An 18,990-nucleotide genomic window follows, 5' to 3' on the forward strand; every position below is an offset into this window, starting at 1 on the left:
TTTATCCACGAGCAAAGCTCAGTCTGAAAATATAAAGGTGACGATGTTTTAGTTTTTTATTATTTTAAATACATCTCAATTTTAAAAAAAACACAAATATAAAGGCATTTTTATTTTCACTGCCACTTTTCATTAGTTCAACGTAGGGCCATCTGATTTGAGTATTTCTCAGATGTGTCAGTATTGGTGTATGCGTCGCAGTGCTGCACTGATGCTATTATGAAGAAAACAGTAAAACGTTGTAGCTCCAAGTGTTTAAACCACATCTGAGGTATCATTGCAAAAAAAAGAAAGTGTGTTTATGTAAACACGAGGAATATCGGCTGATTAATAACAATTTTTCTACTGTCAATACTGCGCCAAAAATTCCACATCAGTCGGATCTTGTTGAAATCAAGGAATTAAATTTTTTTTTTGCATATACAGACTTTATTTCTTGGAGATTTTCCTCCACAAATGTGTTTACATCTGTGTATTGAGCACTTCTCCTTTGCCATCATCCACCCAGCTGACAGACGTGGCATATCATCTCTGTATATCACGTGTTTCTTGTTCTGGAAACAGTTCAAGGCCACTTTAAGATTTTAAGACTTTAATGATGTGCTGTTTTATCACACAAAACTATTCCACAGATCTTGCGTGTTTGGCCAGGCTGCACATCAACTTCCTGCCAATATCCAATATCCAACAACTTAAGAGCCACTGAGGATGAGTGGGTCCAGATTCCACCTGGCCACTAATCAACAACCAATCAACTCTGCAAAGATGTATCGCACCAAATAAGATTAGAAAGTTATTTTCTCCATAGTCAAACAGGAGGAAATGGTACATTTGTTAAGGGGACTATTTCCAGCAGCGCATTCATCCACAATTTGGTGCTGTAGTGAATATGCGGGGCGGCAGAACGATGTAGCATTGAGTCAAAACAAACTACAGCGTGTGTTCATGGTGATGAAGGAACGAGTCGCCCAGAGCAACAGTGTGTCTCATTGATGTATTTTTAATAGATTTAAAAAACAATGCTCTGTGGCTCAGAGGAACATGATACAACTGCCTTTGATACACAGACAGACTTGCAATGCTGCCAATACACTGTTGGTCTTGATCACTTCATGGGATTCACAGACAGTAATATATAGAAAAACATATGAACTAACATCACCAAACATATTCTTGGAACAGGATGGGCACATGGTGACATTTTTATCTGAGTGTGTACTATGTGGCATTTAAATGTGTCTTTGTTATTTATTTACTTTATTTGCACCTTTACTGTTGTTTGAATTTGGTCTTTCTTAATGTGCACAGTTTGTCTCAGTGTTTGTGTGTGTTCTGACATCTACTCTATTTGCCTTTTAAATTGCCCCATAGGGACAAGGGAAGTTTCTTGAATTGAATACACAATCCACACATACGTAAAGCAAATATCTAAAGCATTTGTCTCACTCATACAGCAAATGTCCCCTGTTATTTTAAAATTACAAACTGTGTGTGATGAAGAAGCCATTGAGCCAATTAATGCATAAAGCTTTTTTTATGCAATAATATGCAATGTCAACATGAGTTACAATGTGTATCTTAATAAATTGAGGACATGTATTATTAGCAGAGCAAATCTAACTGTCCTTGTTAATATGTAGATTTATGCGGTGTGAAGTTATCTGGTTGCTGATTAGGCATTTAAGACTTCACCTCAACTACAGGTTTATTATTGGCTAGTTTTCTCTGAATGAACAAATGCCTTAGGAAAATATAATTTAATGGCAGATATCAAATTGATGTCATTATATTCCTCTGCTTTTTCAGTCATTTGTAGGAAATATTGGTGAATTATTTAATAAATTGAGCTTATATTCAAATAGAGGCATTTGTTCAGTATGTTTTGTGTGTGTGTCGGAGGTGTTTTTGTGAAGCCTGGTGTTAATGATGATGGTGATGATGATGGAGTCCACAGCACATCAGTATTCTGCAGGGCTGAAGGAGCAGAAACGTCTCCCCCCGGTGGCAGTAGTCAGTAATGCAGGTGTGTTTTTGTCACAGCTCACAGACTAACTGGGGCAATACAGTGTGTACTTCTCTCTCTCTTTCTCTCTCACACACATACACACACACAAACAGACAAACGCACCTGAACCCTTACATGCAGCGAACGCAGCACGCACATTCATGCCGCGATGACACAGAGTCAAGCAAACACACCCAGACAGAACGGCTCCCGTGTGTCTCCTCTGTGCAGGTCTGCGGCTGAGTCCCTTAGATACACTTGGCCTCCATGTCGTAGAGCTGAAGAAGGTCTGAGATCACAGCGTTGATGTCTGCTTTGGTCACATCCTCACACAGCACCTGCACACACACACACACACAAACACACACACACACACACACAGACAGATTTGAGCTACACACCTGGCCTCAATAAACAGTGGACATCAAAGGTCCACACACCATTTCAAATGACCTAGATTTTATTGCCCTTAGAACTGAAGCAGAAAACCAGAACAAATCCAGACCTGTTTCCATTTGCATGCGGATGGAGTGACTTATAAAATCACAGCTCAAACAAAAGAGACCTCATTTGTGAAACTGCTTGACAATGGAAAACTATAATTGCCACCACCCTTCAATTAATACCTAACGCCTACATGAGACACGTCTGCTTTGAAGCCGGGCTGGAGCTGGACGGCGTCACTCGGTTTGCTGCTGCTGGCATGACCCTAAAAGCAAGGGAACATCTGTGCAAGGCAACAACTGCTGTCTGTCTGTCTGTCTGTCTGTCTGTGTGTGTGCATCAGACTGTGACAGTTCCCTTATGACTCTATTTGCATTACGCAGATGCTTTACCTTCATCTAAATTTAAATGTTGCACTCTGTATCAGAAGAAGGGCATAAAGGAAAAGGCCTTTGGGAATTTTAAAAACCTGCTTTGATTTTTGATTTTTATTTATTTTTTTGGCCACTAGGGGGAAGCAAAAACAAGATACGAACAACACAAGCAAGCTGGATCCACTAGCTTCTCTAACTTGGCACAATTTCTTGTCCAGTATCATCGAAAAATATGAAGCGTGTTCCTGGTGTTTGTATTCTGAGGCAAATCACCCTCCACTACAGCAGCTGCTTTACAAACGGAAACCTCTGCGGCTTCTTACAGAGGTCACAGATGATGTGCCTGAATCTTAAATGTATTTGGAAAGGCACAGATAATGATTTGGATCCAAATATTTTTCATATTCAAATATTATAATTATCATTTGGAAAATAAAGAAAATCTCATTTTTATGTTATGTGCTTCCTTGATGCATCATCTTATAATAACGCCACATTATTGAAGTTAAAGGGATAGTTCACCCAAAATTCAAATTGCACTCATTATCTACTCACCCTCATGTGGACTAAGGGCTGGGAGAAGTTTCAGAGTTATCCATGGCTTCTCTGAGTTACAGAGGGTCTCCGTGCAGCACTGCATGTCCAAATGGATACCACTTTTCTTCGTAACAAAAAGACACACCAAAAAACATCCAAATACCTCCATGCTGCTCGTATGTAATGTCCGTCTTGTATTGAAGCCCCGAAATGCGAAATTGTTCCGAAAAAAATTAAATAAGTCTATATTTCAAGCTTGTTTGTAGCGGAAGCTTCTCGAAGCTCCTCTTCCTGGTCCGTCCACATCTCGCGAGATTTGCGCCAGCGTCAGTAATCGCACTGACGTTGGCGCAAATCGCATTTCGGGCCTTCAATACAAGACGGACATTACATACGAGCAGCATGGAGGTATTTGGATGTTTTTTGGTGTGTCTTTTTGTTACGAAGAAAAGTGGTATCCATTTGCAACCGTTACATGGACATGCACTGCTACGCCGAGACCCCCTGTAACTCAGAGAAGCCACGGAGGACTCTGAAACTTCTCCCAGCCCTTAGTCGACATGAGGGTGAGTAGATAATGAGTGCAATTTGAATTTTGGGTGAACTATCCCTTTAATGTCTTGATACAGTAACCTCATCTCGGGGCTTTGTTTGCTGAAGCCAGTCAGAAATTTAGTATTTAGCATATTCCAGAGGAGGAGAGGAGGCTTTGATTAATAGTGAATAGCAGTGAAAGGCTTGTGTATGGCAGGACCTTTAACCCCTGCAGCTGGAGTTAGGGTTAGAAGTTCAAACCTGTAGCTCTCTAAACCTAAACCACGTCACGTCTTCTCTCTCTCCATCATCAGTTTTGACATGGCCAACTAGTTACTGTAGCACTTTCACTGCAGTCAAAATCAAATTAATATAAATTTGATTTTGTTATTTACAATGTTTTTTTTTAATATAAGTGTCTTCTTCTGCTTCCTTCAATTTCCTCTCACTATACACTGACTGGAGGTGAGAACATTATTGATTCACATGTGGTGGAAAATTAGCTGACATTGGTATTCTCCTTGTAATAAGTAGCAACGTAGTCTTTGTAGAGGTTGTAGTCAAACTTTGTAGCAATCCTGTTAACTCCATTAGAGGAGACATTTGTGTACTGACTACAATGAACAGGGGACAGAGGAAGGAGGATGACCCACGTACAACCTTGTTTACTAACTGATCCTATAGGAAAAACAACAACTGGGGTAGACATTTGTTGAGTAACACATCTGTTGAATTGTTTTATGGCCTGGGGAAGCCAGTGCTTGTAGTAATGAAGTAACCAGAGTCATAAAGTGGGGTATAAGAAGTGACTGCAATCTCTGTTCTGGCTGCACTACTCTAAACTGCTGTCTGCTGTGTAGTTCTGACTGAGCACTGTTCCCTTCTCTATAGAGAATAAACTTGGTTGCATGCTACCTCTCCAGTCTTGTTCTTTGACTCTCCACCGGCAGAACCAAAATTTCCACGACAATACAAAGAGGGAAGGTGTTACGAGCTATAGCTTCAACCTTATATTTTATTTTCTACATGTAGCTTCTATAACTATCAATAAGAAAGACCTAAATAAACAAACTGAAGTGAGCTGAATGATTCACGTGTCATCACTGCTCTGTAAATGACTGATTATCTGCTTTCATCTCTAACAAGTTCTAAAAATGTGAATGTTGGTGAATAATTAAATTAAATTAAAGGTACAATATGTAAGAAATCTAAAGCAACTGGCCGTAAAATCCTCCTAATATGTCACAGAGACTCAGGAATAATGTTCATATAACATGATGAACTCACCAACAACAATAGCACAGCCAGAGTATTCACATTAAAAATCTTTTTTTGCAGACTGCAAATCATGTTTATGTTTTGAATTTACGTGTTGGCATGTTGCGCCACCTAGCCCTCTCTCCTAGTCACGGCGGCGTCAGTGGCATTTCAGCCTCAGTCTGCTTCCACTGAGCTGCCGCTACGGCTGGGAGATAAAACGAGATCGCTGTGTTTTGAATTTGACTGCAGTAACCGTTTTTGGCCACATTCTTACATATGGCACCTTTAATTATAAGCCACAGGCATGATTTAAGATAAATGCTACTGTTAGCCTGTGTCTATCTGCCAATGCGTTTACCAAAACCTGTAACTTTATATAGCATTTCAAAGTCCAGTCATTAAATTCCCAGCTCACATGCACACACACACACAATAAAAAAACAAAAAAACACGAACACACACCTGCCACCACTCTCTCTCCCCAACAGGAAGCTCTACGCCGTAGCTGTTCAAAGCCAGGTACAGCGTCGCAATGGCGACGTGTTGGGGTCTGTGGCGGATGCACATGGCTCCATGGTAACAGTCTCTAAGCAACGCCCAAGAAGTCTCAGCGACGGGGGTTCGAGACCAGGCGTGGCGGTTCACCAGCGACTTCACAGACAACAGGTAGTGGAGTAAATACTGAGGAGAGAGAGACAGAGGAAGTCAAACTGTGATTCAGTGTCATCGTTTACGTTTAGACAGGAGGTTAATAATGCGTGCATGGGCGATCAGCCAATCACAGGAGACTCACTGTTTCTGGATCAGTGAATCCCAAGGGTCAAATAAAAGGGTGAAATTAGAAAAGCAAAAAGATCAGATCAGCCGGGGGAAGGTGACGCAGCACTTGCAGTTAATATCTGAAAACACCACTTCAATCGATTTTTACAGCGGCTGTACACAAACACAGCGGGACAAGCATGACAACATCAGACGGTAACAGAGGCCGACAAGGAGGCTCAACACTAAACAGCGGGGACAGGGATGCGCACACGTGCACACAAACGCACCTTACCTTGTGAGGGTGTTCAAAGCAGACGTGGAAGTTGAGCTGTCGGAGGATGAGGAGCTCACACTGCACCACGCTGTCCCTCAGGTCCCAGAACTCCTTGTCACATTCTAGAGGAGCGCTGCCACTGTTGAAATACCTGCGAGGGAGGAACGGAAGGAGAGATGGAGAGGGTGAGGGAGGAGTAGGTGGAGAGCATCTGAGGTGAAGACGTAAAAGCAGTGATAAACAAAATGAAAGAAAGAAAAGTTTTTGCTCTTTTCAACATATCCTGCAGTAAAACACTCATGATGCTGACCCACTTCAGTAAACACAGCATTTAACTCTGACTATTTGTGGGGTAAATATAGCCTACTGTTTTAGACAGTGGACGACATACAGTACATAAAACTATACATATATATATGATCAGTTTAACTGGTTTTACTATTTATAGGTATGTGTTTGAGTAAAATTAAATTAAAAATGTTTTGTTTTATTCCATCAACTACTGACAACATTTCTCCCAAAATTGAAATAAAGATATTGTCATTTAGAGCTTTTATTGGCTGAAAATGACTTAACTAGTCTAAATAACAAAAAATATCAAGTCTTTTCAGAACTTGAATAATAATAATGCAAAGAAAACATGCTCATATTAAACAACACAGCAAGAATATTTTAACTCAGGAAGAGTTTATAAATCAGTTTTTGTGGGATAATGTCAATGTTTAATCCCAGCAGTGGTTTTTATAATCTTCCTATAAAGTCAGATGTGGTTCAGGTGATGACCTCATCACCGTTTATTGTGCTCCAGAGTTCACATGACCTGAGACTGGGATGTAGGTTCAGTTTACATTATGACCTGAAGCAAACATCCAGATCTGAATACTGCCAGTGCATAACTAACAAATTCATCACACTCTTTTGAATCATATCCAATATTTTCTCATTTTCAAACTAGTTGACATGACCCTCACTCACAACCTCTCACAGCAGTTATGAGCTTCAGGCAGCATCCTGCATGTTACCTGTGGCTGACGTTGATGATGTCACGGGTCCTGATGTGCTGCTCCTCCACTTTGCCGGCCAGGTAAACACAGCTCATGGCCACCAGGTAAGGTTCATACGCGTGCAGGCTACAACGCTCAAAGAAACGGTGGTACAGCACACAGGCTGTGGCCACGGGCACCGAGCGCATCCCCAGCTTCACCCCTGAGACAGCAGAGGGAGCAGGTGCCAATACTTGAACTGAGAGTACACTCAACATATTCATATACTGCGGGTTTCGCTCCATTATCCTATTCAGTCACTTCAGACTTCTGGACCAAGATTAGTATCATTATGGCTCAAATGTCAAACTCAGTAATTATGATAAGTAAAAGATTTTCTTCTCAACAGAGTACATATTAGTAAATAATCAACAAGACCAAAGCTGGTAACTTGCTTGCCATACAGTAATAGTGGTAGGTTCATTACGTTTAAATATCGGTGCATGTTGTTTTGTCCCAAAACTCATATACACAATCCAACAACTCCAAAAGTGTGGTGAATGTGCAGGTCACAACCATAGACTGTAAAAAGAACACAACTTGTCCACAGAGTGTTTTGGAGTTGTTGGATTGTGTATTTGATGAGTTTGATGAGGGACAGGGGACCTGTACCATTCACGTCCATTGTTTTCGCTGAGCAGCTCACGTCTCTGCCCCGCTGATCTCAAAACAACATGCACCGATAATTAAAGGTAATGAACCTACTGCTATGACTATAAGGATTATGGTGATAGGCGAATTTGCCAAAAATGTTGAACTATCCCTTTAAGTTATTTTTCAGCAGGTGTGTGAACTGTAATGTTAATGTATTTCAATTGAGGAGATGTGAATATTTAAGACTATTTTAAGTGTATTTACCCACCAGATTACATTAAAACTAAGACATTTTGAGCACATTTCTTTTGAGGAGAATCAGTCTAACATCCAGTAGGAATGTAAGAACCGTGTTGACACAGCCTCCTGTGAGTTACCCGTTTCCATGATGAAGCGACAGACGCGGAAGTGTGTCTTGGTGTCCCGGCCGGACTCGGACTCTGTGTCCGGGCCGGAGTCTCTCCTGTCCGCCTGCCACACACGTCCATTTCCCTCCATAGCTCATCGAGCATCAGCGGGAGAATCAAACGTCGTATAGCACAATGAAACCCTGGTTCGATAGTCAACAAGAGGGCAACCAGCGAGCAAACAACACCATCAGCCTGCTAGTGTAACGGGGACTAAGTATAAACTACTTTAGAAAACAAACGTGGTGTAACTGTTGTGTTTTCTGCACCTTCCTACTACTACCAGCTACCAGTCCATTCCGTTGTGAGCATACATGCCTCAAGGTTGCCAGATCTGTGTGACATACACAGCCCAATGCCACAACTTAAAATATGCCTCTGGTCAGGCACATACGCTGCTAGTAAGCAGTCATTACAGTCATTACCTACCGTATCGTGATACCTACAAAATATCATCGTGAATATTAAGTGTGTCAGCATTAAAAGCAGGTATCCCTTAACACCGTAGCAGTAGGCGATTCTGTCATCTTGAGTCAGTTTGGTAGCATTTTGGTCTACACGAATGACTTATTTACTTTCTGATTTCTTTTTCATAGATATTATTCATGTTATTTACGTGTGCCGAAGTAGCAGACAAAAAAAAATCAACCAGTTACAGCGCTACAAAAGTATTTCAATTCCGCGGGAAAAATGCGGATCTGGCAACCCAGACGTCTACGGCTACTGAAGACGTTTGGTACCGGAAGAATAACAGTTGGTTTTCCGGTGAAATGTTTAAAAAATAAATGTCGTTTTAACAGAGGCAAAGTGTAAGAAAATAAAAGTAATTTTAAACGACAGATCTTAAAATTGTATGCTTTCCTCCGCAGTCACTATCAAATCAAACAAGTTCCGGTTAGATTTTTTTTTTTTAAGTAAATTGGAGGACAACACCATGACACATGATTGATAAAAAAAAGAAAAAAAAGGACTCAAACCAACTCATCAGCTTCAGGTGTAAGGTTCCCCCATGTATGGTCGCTACTCAGTTGCCATTTAGGACAGTCGGTTTGGTCGTGTTGCTATGCAACGAGTCAACAAAAACAGACCCAGAAGGACTTTGCCCAGACGCTTTTAGGCAGATGCAGAGATGTCGTCCAGCTATTCAGCAAATCAGGTGAGATAAAAGTTTGCTTCCAGGTTGGAAAACGTTAAGTTCATTTTATTTTATTTGTTATGTTTTGCTCACGCATTCACGCATAACCTGGTTTACACTGTCTATCCATCATCAGTATGACAGCGCCTTCAGGTCGCAGAGGCTGCAGAACTGGTGTGAGACGAAGGGCTTCAAAGAGGTAGGCTACAGAGTCAGACACCTGTCCTGCAGGCCTGTCCACATTGCTTAGTAGCTTCAAAACATTATAGAAGCCCAGGGCCGGCCCAAGCCTCCATGGGGCCCTAAGCTAAATTTTATTTGGGGCCCCTCTATTTTCAATAATATTGTTGATCATTCACACACCTACTATAAACTCATTGAGGTACATTTAGTAGGCCTACTGACTGATGTTCCTATAATTGTAATGGCAAGAATGGCTGGAGTGTGTGAAACTGGTCTTGTGAGCACAATCAAAATAATGTTTTAAAATATTTTGGCCTGGACCAGCCTTTCAAAGGGTTGCTTCCTCTGCTTCTCATGAGCCTCTTTCAGGCCACACTTTCTTCTTCCGCCACTTCTGCCCCATCTGTATCTTGATAGCTGTAGCCTACTTTCAGATATTAATACATGCTTGAGCTTTACACTGCTCAGTAATCAGAGCAGACATGACCTGAGATTTTCAGCTGACAACGGTTCTCACAGATTTGCTTCTATCCGGCAGGTAAACCACATCCCCTTGATGTGAAATTGACACAGTTCACACCGAAGTGATACATGACTTACACACAGCTCAATGTCTAGGCTACATGAACAATGACACCAACCAACTAGAATTCACTACACAGCCGTTCGTTTAGCTCTAGTCTAGGCTATGGCGGCTATAACTTATAGGGTGCATGTGTGTAGTAACGCAGTAGTCACACACACGCACAGGATGTTCACTTCGTCAGGTACACCTAACAATACACCTAACAATGTGCACGGATACCACATGTCTAGGTGGATCATGTGACCAAGGCTAGTCCGGTCATTTCATTTATCTCAATTATTATCATTATTTGTTAAATGTTCTTGAAGGGCCACAGGCAGGCCTTCACGCACATAGGCTACACATGCAAAAAAGAAGAGGAAAAAAGGCAGCGACAAAAGGGCACTTTGGGCATGAAGGGGCAAAGGGGCAGGTGCTCCAGGCTGCCACCCCCCCTTCACGTGCCCCTGTATTTTCATTTCCATTTAAAGCACTCAGAACTTGAAGAAATGTAGGTCTAGATGCAATAAAGTAGGGCTGCTAGTTCTCATGCTGCCTTTTGAACACAGTGTAGCTGTGGCAGGTCAATTAAGGCAAAATGTTTTATTCAAAGTGCTGTTTTTATTCTTAAATTGTTGGAAAATTACATTTTAATTGTGACTTGAACATATATTTCATAAATGAAATATCGGGTAAAATTATTCATAATAGCATATCATTAATTTTACAACTGAGCATTGTGTCCAACATTTTTCATTTTCATTTTAATAGCGTCATCAAACATCATATGAGAAATGAAAACTGAAATGACTGTTTTTTCCCTTGGACTCAAAGGAGTCATTCTGTGGTAAATTATAATTGTGTGGTGGGAATTTTACATCTGCCGTGCTAGAGGCCTCAAACTCACTCTGGCAGCTATAGTACAGGTGTGTTGCAGTAGTCACACACACGCACAGAATGTTCACTTCATCAGGTCATACACCTTACAATGTGCACGAATACCACACGTCTAGGTGGATCATGTGACCAAGGGTAGTCCAGTCATTTAATTTATCTCAATTATTATCATTTGTGTTTGTATGTTTTGCTCCATGCGGCTGTACGTGTGTATGCAGAGACCCACTGCACAGAGGGGTCACACCACCTTCATTGCCAACGATAGAGGACATCTGCTCCCAGGAGTAGCTCAGGTTAGAGCATATCATCCTTCAGCTTTTCTTTTAATTAAAAATGTAACTTTACAAACCCACTCCCTCTTGTGTGTGTGTCTGTGATACTACAGAGTGGCAGTGCGTGGCCAGACTTTAAGGGGACCTGGGATCTACCGGCTCGTATCCCGGTCCACCGCATCAACCCTACAGGCCGCTCAGTGGAGGGTCTAAAAAGGCTGAAGTCCTGGGGTGTTGACCCACAATGCACTGAAAAATCTCAGACACGCAGCTGCAGCAAAAACTCCGAAAGGCTGCAGGATGTTGGCGAGCAGGTTTGTCCCCTCGTCTGTTTACAGAGACACACACAAATGCACACATGATTCATATGCACTAGTTTCTTCATACCTTGCTTTACTAGTTTGTGAGATGTTTTCGTACCGTTTTCCTTCAGTGGTTGTTTACAGGATGTCAGACATTACAGTAACTATAATATTCAGGATGACCCAGTTTTTCTTGTCAAGCTTTTACTGTTTCAAGGTAAAACCTGACAGATGTGTCCTCTGAGGTGAAACTCAGCAGTGACCAACACCCCACAGAGAAAGGACTCATCATCTTCACTCAAAGACAGAGTAAAGTTACTAGCTACAGGACAAATACAGCATGTTTCCCAACAATACAGCTACATAATATACTGTATGCATATGTGCTGAGACAAGACAAACTGCAATTTCTTACCCCCAAAACTCATATTAAAAGTAATGCATTTTATGAAATGTAATTTTAGGGAGAGAGAAGAATAAATCAAAACAAGCATTATTCAACAGAGAGGCTGTGGGCAAAGGGGTGTGGGGGGGTTAAAGGATTCACACACACAAAACAAGATAATGCTTTCCTGAACAATAAGGGTTTACAGGCTTGACTTTCACACAACACACAAGAAATATGCAATGCCTTCAGGTGGTGGGCCTCTCAGGTGGGGTCAGCTGAGTTGAAACTCTGTCTGCCATGATGTGGAGTTTCCCTCCATGGATGAGAAAGACCACCCAAACAAATGATCTAAGGTTAGGGAGGATAAATTAGCTAAGTACTCTGTGTTACTAACTCCGTCTCAGAAATGTATTTGTCATTTTCTTCTAAAAGATGTGATTTGATTGAAATAACTTAATGTGATCCCATCATCATATTTTGCCATGATCTCTGTTCTCTTGTCTTTCAGACCAGTGCAGACATACTTCAGGATTGTGCCTCCCCATCTGCAGCTGAGGCCCGACCAGCATCGCAGAGCCGTCCCAACACCGGAGCTGAGAGAACTGCCAGCCAAAACCAGGACTTGCAGGGAGCTGGAGTCGCTCCGCCCGCAGAGGACAATCAAGCTACTCAGGCTACCGGGGCAGACCGTCCATCAGGCCAGTGCTCCGTGGCTGAAGAGAAACCACCGGCAACAGGAGACCAGTGAGCAGTGTGTCAGAAAAAGCAACACCGTCGTCCTCGAGGCAGAGACTCAGAAACACACAGAAAGACCAGTCTGTTGGATGAAAATAATGACAACAATAAATGCAGTTTCCACTGATTTTAACATGGCTGCAATTATTTCAATGTTGTACTTCATGAAAAGTCAATAAGGTCGTTAGAGAAGAAAAAATGTCTTTAATACTAGGCTACTTAAAGGGATAGTAGCATTTTTTTTAAAGTGGGGTTGTATGATCTACAAATAGCCCCTAAGTACTTTAATTGCAGTAGAAGACTCTGCACTCCTCCCGTTAGCAACGCCAGCCCATAGCCCTGCCCAGAGATTTACAACATACATTGTTGTGAATGGACCCAAAGAAACGGCCTATTTTCACGGCCTAAAAGAGGTTTTATGTGAAAAAAAAATACACAGTTCCATTGTTCGCTATAATATAATTTTTTCCAGCCCTTCAAAGTGCAGGAAAAACACAGTTTTTATTTGGACCTAACCAACTCACGTATCCCTCCGCCCAGGGTTAGCGCCCGCCGATCAGCAGTTGGTTAGCTCCAAATAAAAACTGCGTTTTTCCTCCACTTTGAGGGCCTGGAAAAAATTATATTATAGCGAACAATGGAACTGTGTATTTTTTTTTTCAGGTAAAACCTCTTTTAGGCCACGAAAATAGGCCGTTTCTTTGGGTCCATTCACAACAATGTATGTTGTAAATCTCTGGGCAGGGCTATGGGCTGGCGTTGCTAACGGGAGGAGTGCAGAGAGTCTTCTACTGCAATAAAAGTACTTAGGGGCTATTTGTAGATCATACAACATAGTGAATAAATTATGATTGAATCAATATTAAAACAGGTAATGGATCTACTTTGATCTCCAACACACACTGACACTCAACCACACAGATGCCAAAAAGAGAGTTAATTTTGATATACTGAAAAAAAGCTACAACAATTAAATACCACCATTTCTACTGATAGACCTTTTTCCCTTTACGTTTGTATTACATTATTTAATTCTCAACATAAACATAAAACAAAGCATTTTGCTTTTATTTTGAAAAATGACTGCCACTTTCAACTACAATATAATATCTAATTCCGTTTACAATCTGGAAGAACCATGGAGTCATTTTTGACCAGGAGTTATCCTTCAACTCCCACATAAAGCATGTCACTAGAACTGCCTTCTTCCACCTGTGCACTATAGCTAAAATAGGAATATCCTGTCTCAGAGTGACGCAGAGAAACCAGTCCATAATTATCAGATATCACAAAGAGATAATGGCACAGGTTTGGTATGGTAGACTTGAACTAACATTAGCTACCAGATTTTAAAATGACTGTGGCCCATACAAGGACCACATGTTTGTTTTACTCTGGCCCCATGTTCACCGGGTTTCTTGGCCTAAAGATACCAAATAATAACACAGAAAATGTTGTGGCTGTCAGACAACAGTATAAGAAACCAGAGAGATGTGAATATTTAACGGCCAGTCTTGGGCTGAGGGCCTCAAGTTTCGGTGCAGTACAGATACAGAACATGAAACAATATGCTCTGCTAATTTGTGGCAAAAGGTTCATCTTGCATGTTCCTGAGTTAAGATTAAAATGTACCTCCTCCTCCGCATGCAGGCTGATGGGAACATTTGGAACAGTTCCTCTCCAAAAGCTGCTTTCACTGGACCTTATCTGAGCTACAACAAATAAATGTGTTCATAACACCTAAAAATGGTTGTTTCCCCAACACCCTTTTAAATACTTTAGCCACAATGGTGCATGGATTAAATGTTGGATAACATGACCCTCGCACAGTGTCCATTCAGTAGATCTTTTACCAGTATACACACTGTTGCCTATGGAAGCCCGTTCTAAGCCCAGTTCTCTGTTTGTTTGTCTTTTGTTTTGTGCGACAGTGTGACAGTTGAGGTTCCTGTCACTATGCCTCCAATTGATCATGTGCCCTGGCTACTTGGCCAAGAGGATGTCCCTTTGGGTGACTGGCGAGTGTGCGTGACTCTTACCCGGGAGGTGTGGGTTCAATTCTCGCCCAGGCCCTCTTCACCTTGCCACACAAAGAATGCATTAATGTTACAACAGCTGTTTGTCAGCTCACTTGATGGTTAGCTAGTGAGAGAACTAAGCTTAAAGGACAATTCCAGGCGAATTCAACTCTGGGGTGTATTTTCCTATCATTTTAGGTCTAAAAGAAGGAATCTGAAGTTTTCAGTTTAATCGCTCCTGTTTTGCGGTAGTCTGTCCCTGCATCGCCATGGCAGCGATGAATGGGAGCGGATGTAAGTTCCGCTGTTTAGGCTGTTTACAACCCTCAAAGCCACATTTTTTTTCCACAGACAGCGTCAGATGGCGACTCAAACATGCACCGAGAAGTTTATTTACTTCAAGCAAGCCGACATGTTTGTAAAACTAGATCTAATTCAAAGTCTCCCGGAGTCTCGCGCGAGCCCCAGTTGCCATGCTTGGTGTGTTCAGGTGCAGTGGGAAGCTCCTGTTTGTGTCATAAACACAGGAATATCAACTCTTTACTTGCTTCAAGTAAAAATAACTTCTCTGGGCATGTTTGAGTAGCCACCTGACGCTGTCTGTGGAAAAAAATGTACACTTGAAGCAAGTAAAGAGTTGATATTCCTGTGTTTATGACACAAACGGTAGCTCCTACTGCACCTGAATACACCAGCACTGCAACTTCGGGCTCGCGCGAGACTCCGGGAGACTTTGAATTAGATCTAGTTTTACAAACATGTCGGCTTGCTTGAAGTAAATAAACTTCTCGGTGCATGTTTGAGTCTCCATCTGACACTGTCTGTGGAAAAAAATTGCGGCTTTGAGGGATGTAAACAGTCTAAACAGCGGAACTTACATCCACTCCCATTCATTGCTGCCGTGACGATGCGGGGACAGACGCAACTATCACAAAACAGGAGCGATTAAACTGAAAATCTTCAGATTACTTCTTTTAGACCAGAGGTCTTCAACAGGGGGTCCGCGACCCCTAGGGGGTCCGCGAAGGTACTGCAGGGGGGTCGTGAAAGTTTTGGTTGAGGGAAAACAAATACGAAAAAAGTTGTGGAAGTTATGAAAAAAAGATCCATTGTGAATATTGTTCCCTGCTGCTGAACATCGGATTTTTACATACAAGTCCTTTGTTTTCCCTATAGGTGTCAGGCAACTGAGGCAAGCCTTTGCATTGTATCCGATACAAACACGGCGCACCGTCTCTCTCTCTCTCTCTCTCTCTCTCTCTCTCTCGCTTGAAGCTATTGAACAATGTTTGATTTATTAAACATAAACTGGTCTTTCCTGTAGGATCTAGGCTACAAGCCTTTTTCTCAGCATACCTATTATTAACTATCATGACAACAAAGCACTGACAAATAAGACTGATGTGAACATTCATATCGAACTCTGTAACACACTCATGACACAAGCCACACATGCTCTCCCTGTGTGATGGCCTGGGTAGTGGACAGTCTGAGGACAGAGAGCTTTCAAGTTGAAGTTTATAATAATGAAATGCACCGATGAGACTGTGCTAGGTCTAGGAGGAAAACTTGGCTCATGCTCCAGTCATTAAAACAAAAAAAACAAAAAAACTCTGGTAACGACCGGGCTAAAATGTATGCGGAAGGACGCTGTAGGACGCTAGCCTCGTAAACCAGTCTCTCGCGGAAATGCAATTCATTTCATTTCTCGGGGGCGGCTGGTTTACGAGGCTAGTAGGACGCTGTACCACTGGTCCTGCTGCATACCTGACGCTCTTATTTTTTTAAACTGGAATAGCCAACGTAGTGCCAACTACAACATGTAACAGTGTGGCATTGTTGCCTTCTCTTTTCACCGACAGCCCCATCCCCCCTTGTTTGCATGACAAATAGGGAGCAATAATGAAGCAGCGTCAGGCCGTCACTGAAACGCTCCGTGGAACCGAGACATGACACGGCGGGCCCGGTGTAAATGTTCCCAGAATCAGCTCCGGTGACCGCGGCGCTGACGACTGGGGGTGAGTCACGAGCGTCATATGTCTTGGTAGAGCACGACTGCAGCGACCCTCCGACAGTCCCATTGCTGCGTGTCAACCCCCCCTCTCACTTTCTCTCCGCGCCCCCGTCTCTCTCCAGCTGCCCTTTCCAAATAAATGCATAAAAACCCTGAGAAAAAAAAAACACAGTGGGAGAAACACTGCTTTGTGTTTTCTGTCTTTTTATGGTTTAGTTGTGTAATTCTTTCATTGGTGCAGTAGCAGCTTTCAGTTACCACGAGCAGTTGTGACCTGTTGTGATCATAGATGGCATGGCATATATTTTTTATGTAAGTCCCTTTGAAATATAAAGAGTCCCATGACCAGCCAAACTCCTAAAAAAAAAAGCATGACTTATAGTCCAGAATATGGCACTTTTGGCATATGGCACTACAGGACCAGTGAAGTATAAAACACAATTTTATACAATAGCCTATATATAAGTAGGGGGTCCCCGCTCCATCTCTCCATCAGTTTGGGGGTCCTTGGCCTGGAAAACGTTGAAGACCCCTGTTTTAGACCTAAAATGATAGGAAAATACACCCCCAAGTTGAATTCGCCTGGAATTGTCCTTTAACGTTACTTACATTGGTGTTCAATGAGACGTCAGTCAGCATTATTTTGGAGTCAGCCAGTCCTCCCTTCCACATCTCCAGTTGGTGCAAAATGCGGCCGCACGCCTGCTAACTGGAGTACGTAAGAGGGAGCACATCACCCCCATCCTGGCCTCCCTCCACTGGCTGCCTGTGCACTTTAGAGTTCATCTTAAGATTCTTTTATTTGTTTTTAAATCTTTAAATGGACTGGCCCCTTCTTACCTCTCTGAGCTTCTTCACCCCTACACAGGGCCGTTATATAGGGGAGAAAGGTGATGATAATTCTAGGGGCCCAGCGCCCAGTGGGGCCCATAAAAAACCCCAGTAGTCTAATCTTTGTATGACTGATTTATTCTGCGTAAGACCCTGACTAATACTCATGGTACACTGTAAAAAAAGAAGTAAAAAGTGTCTAAAAACAAGCTACTTTTAATATGATGTCTTATTTTAAGTATAATGAGATTTGTTTTGACTAGAAATTACATTTTGACTAGAAATAAGACAAATATTCTTGCTAAGATACTTGAGTTTTTGCAGTGTAATGCTGCATTAGCATCAAAACAAAGAAGGCTAAATAAAAAACGATAATACATACGTAGTCTAAGAAAAAAAAGGAAAAGTTAGGGGGAGGGGCCCACTTTAGTATTCTTTAAGGGGGCCCAGAATTCCTAGCAACGGCCCTGCTCCTACGCTCCTGCTCGGTGCCTCCGCTCAGCTGATCTGCTGCTCCTGGAGGTACCGAGGTCCAAACGGAAGCTCAGAGGGGACAGAGCCTTTTCCTTTGCCGCTCCAAAACTGTGGAAGGAACTTCCCATCCACATTAGACAGGCCTCCTCACTGTCCATTTTTAAAAACTCGTCTTAAAACCCATTTTTATTCCTTGGCTTTCAACTCAGCATGAGACTCTACCTCTGTTTTAGTGTTTTATGGTCTGTTTTATTTAATGTTTTTATTGGTTTTTATTTTAATTGTTTTATTTAAATTGTAAATTTTTCCGCTAATTGTTTTATTTTCATATGTTGCATTATGTACAGCACTTTGTTTCAGCTGTGGTTATTTTAAAGGGCTTTATAAATAAAGTTTAGTTGAGTTGAGCATGACATGTCACATATGATGGAAATCTTAGGCCTATCACGTTCTTTATCTCGTTATCACGGAAAACGGAAATAAAATGTACGTATGTATGACTCTTTAGGACTTCCATAGTTGCCCATAAAGTTGGAATATTTTTTTTCTTTTTTACCTCTTCTCATGAAATAACTGTGAGAATGTGATTTATTCTTGATAGATAAAGTGTATATCTTCTTAAAACTTTATTGATCAATCTCTTCCAAACACACCACTGTGAAAATTGAATCACAATTAACCTTTATAGGAATGAAAAGAGGAATGTGTCTGAAAACAAAATTATTTCAACTTTATGGACAACAATGTGCATTGTTATAGAAATGTTCATTTAAAAGCTGAATTTTCAAGTTCAACCAACTTTTCTGGGAACTCAATGTTAAGATGACTCCCTTTGACTCATAATGAGAGAGCCCCCACCCCCAAAGCCCCTAAACTTTGACACTGCATTTGTGTTTTCCACTTCCTCTCTCTGTGCAGTCGCTTCCTCTGTTGTGGTTACTA

General features: G+C 41.7%; 2 protein-coding genes across 2 annotated transcripts; one reads left to right on the forward strand and one right to left on the reverse strand.

The window, feature by feature from the left end:
• Nucleotides 1-984: 984 nt before the first annotated feature.
• On the reverse strand, nucleotides 985-8,561 carry ccnq (cyclin Q). Its single transcript, XM_085781018.1, has 5 exons — nucleotides 8,205-8,561; nucleotides 7,213-7,396; nucleotides 6,209-6,341; nucleotides 5,617-5,835; nucleotides 985-2,343 (listed from the first exon to the last, which is right to left on the reverse strand). Exons 1-5 carry the CDS (start codon nucleotides 8,323-8,325, stop codon nucleotides 2,254-2,256), a joined length of 747 nt encoding a protein of 248 aa, XP_085637144.1. The 5' UTR covers nucleotides 8,326-8,561; the 3' UTR covers nucleotides 985-2,253.
• Nucleotides 8,562-9,317: 756 nt separating this feature from the next.
• Nucleotides 9,318-12,844, forward strand: cfap126 (cilia and flagella associated protein 126). The gene is made up of 5 exons (XM_085783077.1): nucleotides 9,318-9,390; nucleotides 9,506-9,568; nucleotides 11,233-11,307; nucleotides 11,400-11,600; nucleotides 12,485-12,844. Exons 1-5 carry the CDS (start codon nucleotides 9,364-9,366, stop codon nucleotides 12,722-12,724), a joined length of 606 nt encoding a protein of 201 aa, XP_085639203.1. The 5' UTR covers nucleotides 9,318-9,363; the 3' UTR covers nucleotides 12,725-12,844.
• The last annotated feature ends 6,146 nt before the right edge of the window (nucleotides 12,845-18,990 follow it).

The sequence above is a fragment of the Trachurus japonicus genome, chromosome 7 (genome assembly GCF_045865225.1).
Source record: "Trachurus japonicus isolate A0001 chromosome 7, Traja_1.0".
Classification (NCBI taxonomy): Eukaryota; Metazoa; Chordata; class Actinopteri; order Carangiformes; family Carangidae; genus Trachurus; species Trachurus japonicus.

Excerpts from the sequence above, each read along its gene's own strand:
- ccnq (XM_085781018.1), bottom strand. The coding sequence starts at position 8,325 with ATGGAGGGAAATGGACGTGTGTGGCAGGCGGACAGGAGAGACTCCGGC. Across the intron at positions 7,397-8,204 it reads TCGCTTCATCATGGAAACGG|GGGTGAAGCTGGGGATGCGC; the intron begins GTAACTCACAGG and ends CTGCTGTCTCAG. Across the intron at positions 5,836-6,208 it reads GCTTTGAACACCCTCACAAG|TATTTACTCCACTACCTGTT; the intron begins GTAAGGTGCGTT and ends CTCTCTCCTCAG.
- cfap126 (XM_085783077.1), top strand. The coding sequence starts at position 9,364 with ATGTCGTCCAGCTATTCAGCAAATCAG. Across the intron at positions 9,569-11,232 it reads AGACGAAGGGCTTCAAAGAG|AGACCCACTGCACAGAGGGG; the intron begins GTAGGCTACAGA and ends GTGTGTATGCAG. Across the intron at positions 11,601-12,484 it reads TGCAGGATGTTGGCGAGCAG|ACCAGTGCAGACATACTTCA; the intron begins GTTTGTCCCCTC and ends CTTGTCTTTCAG.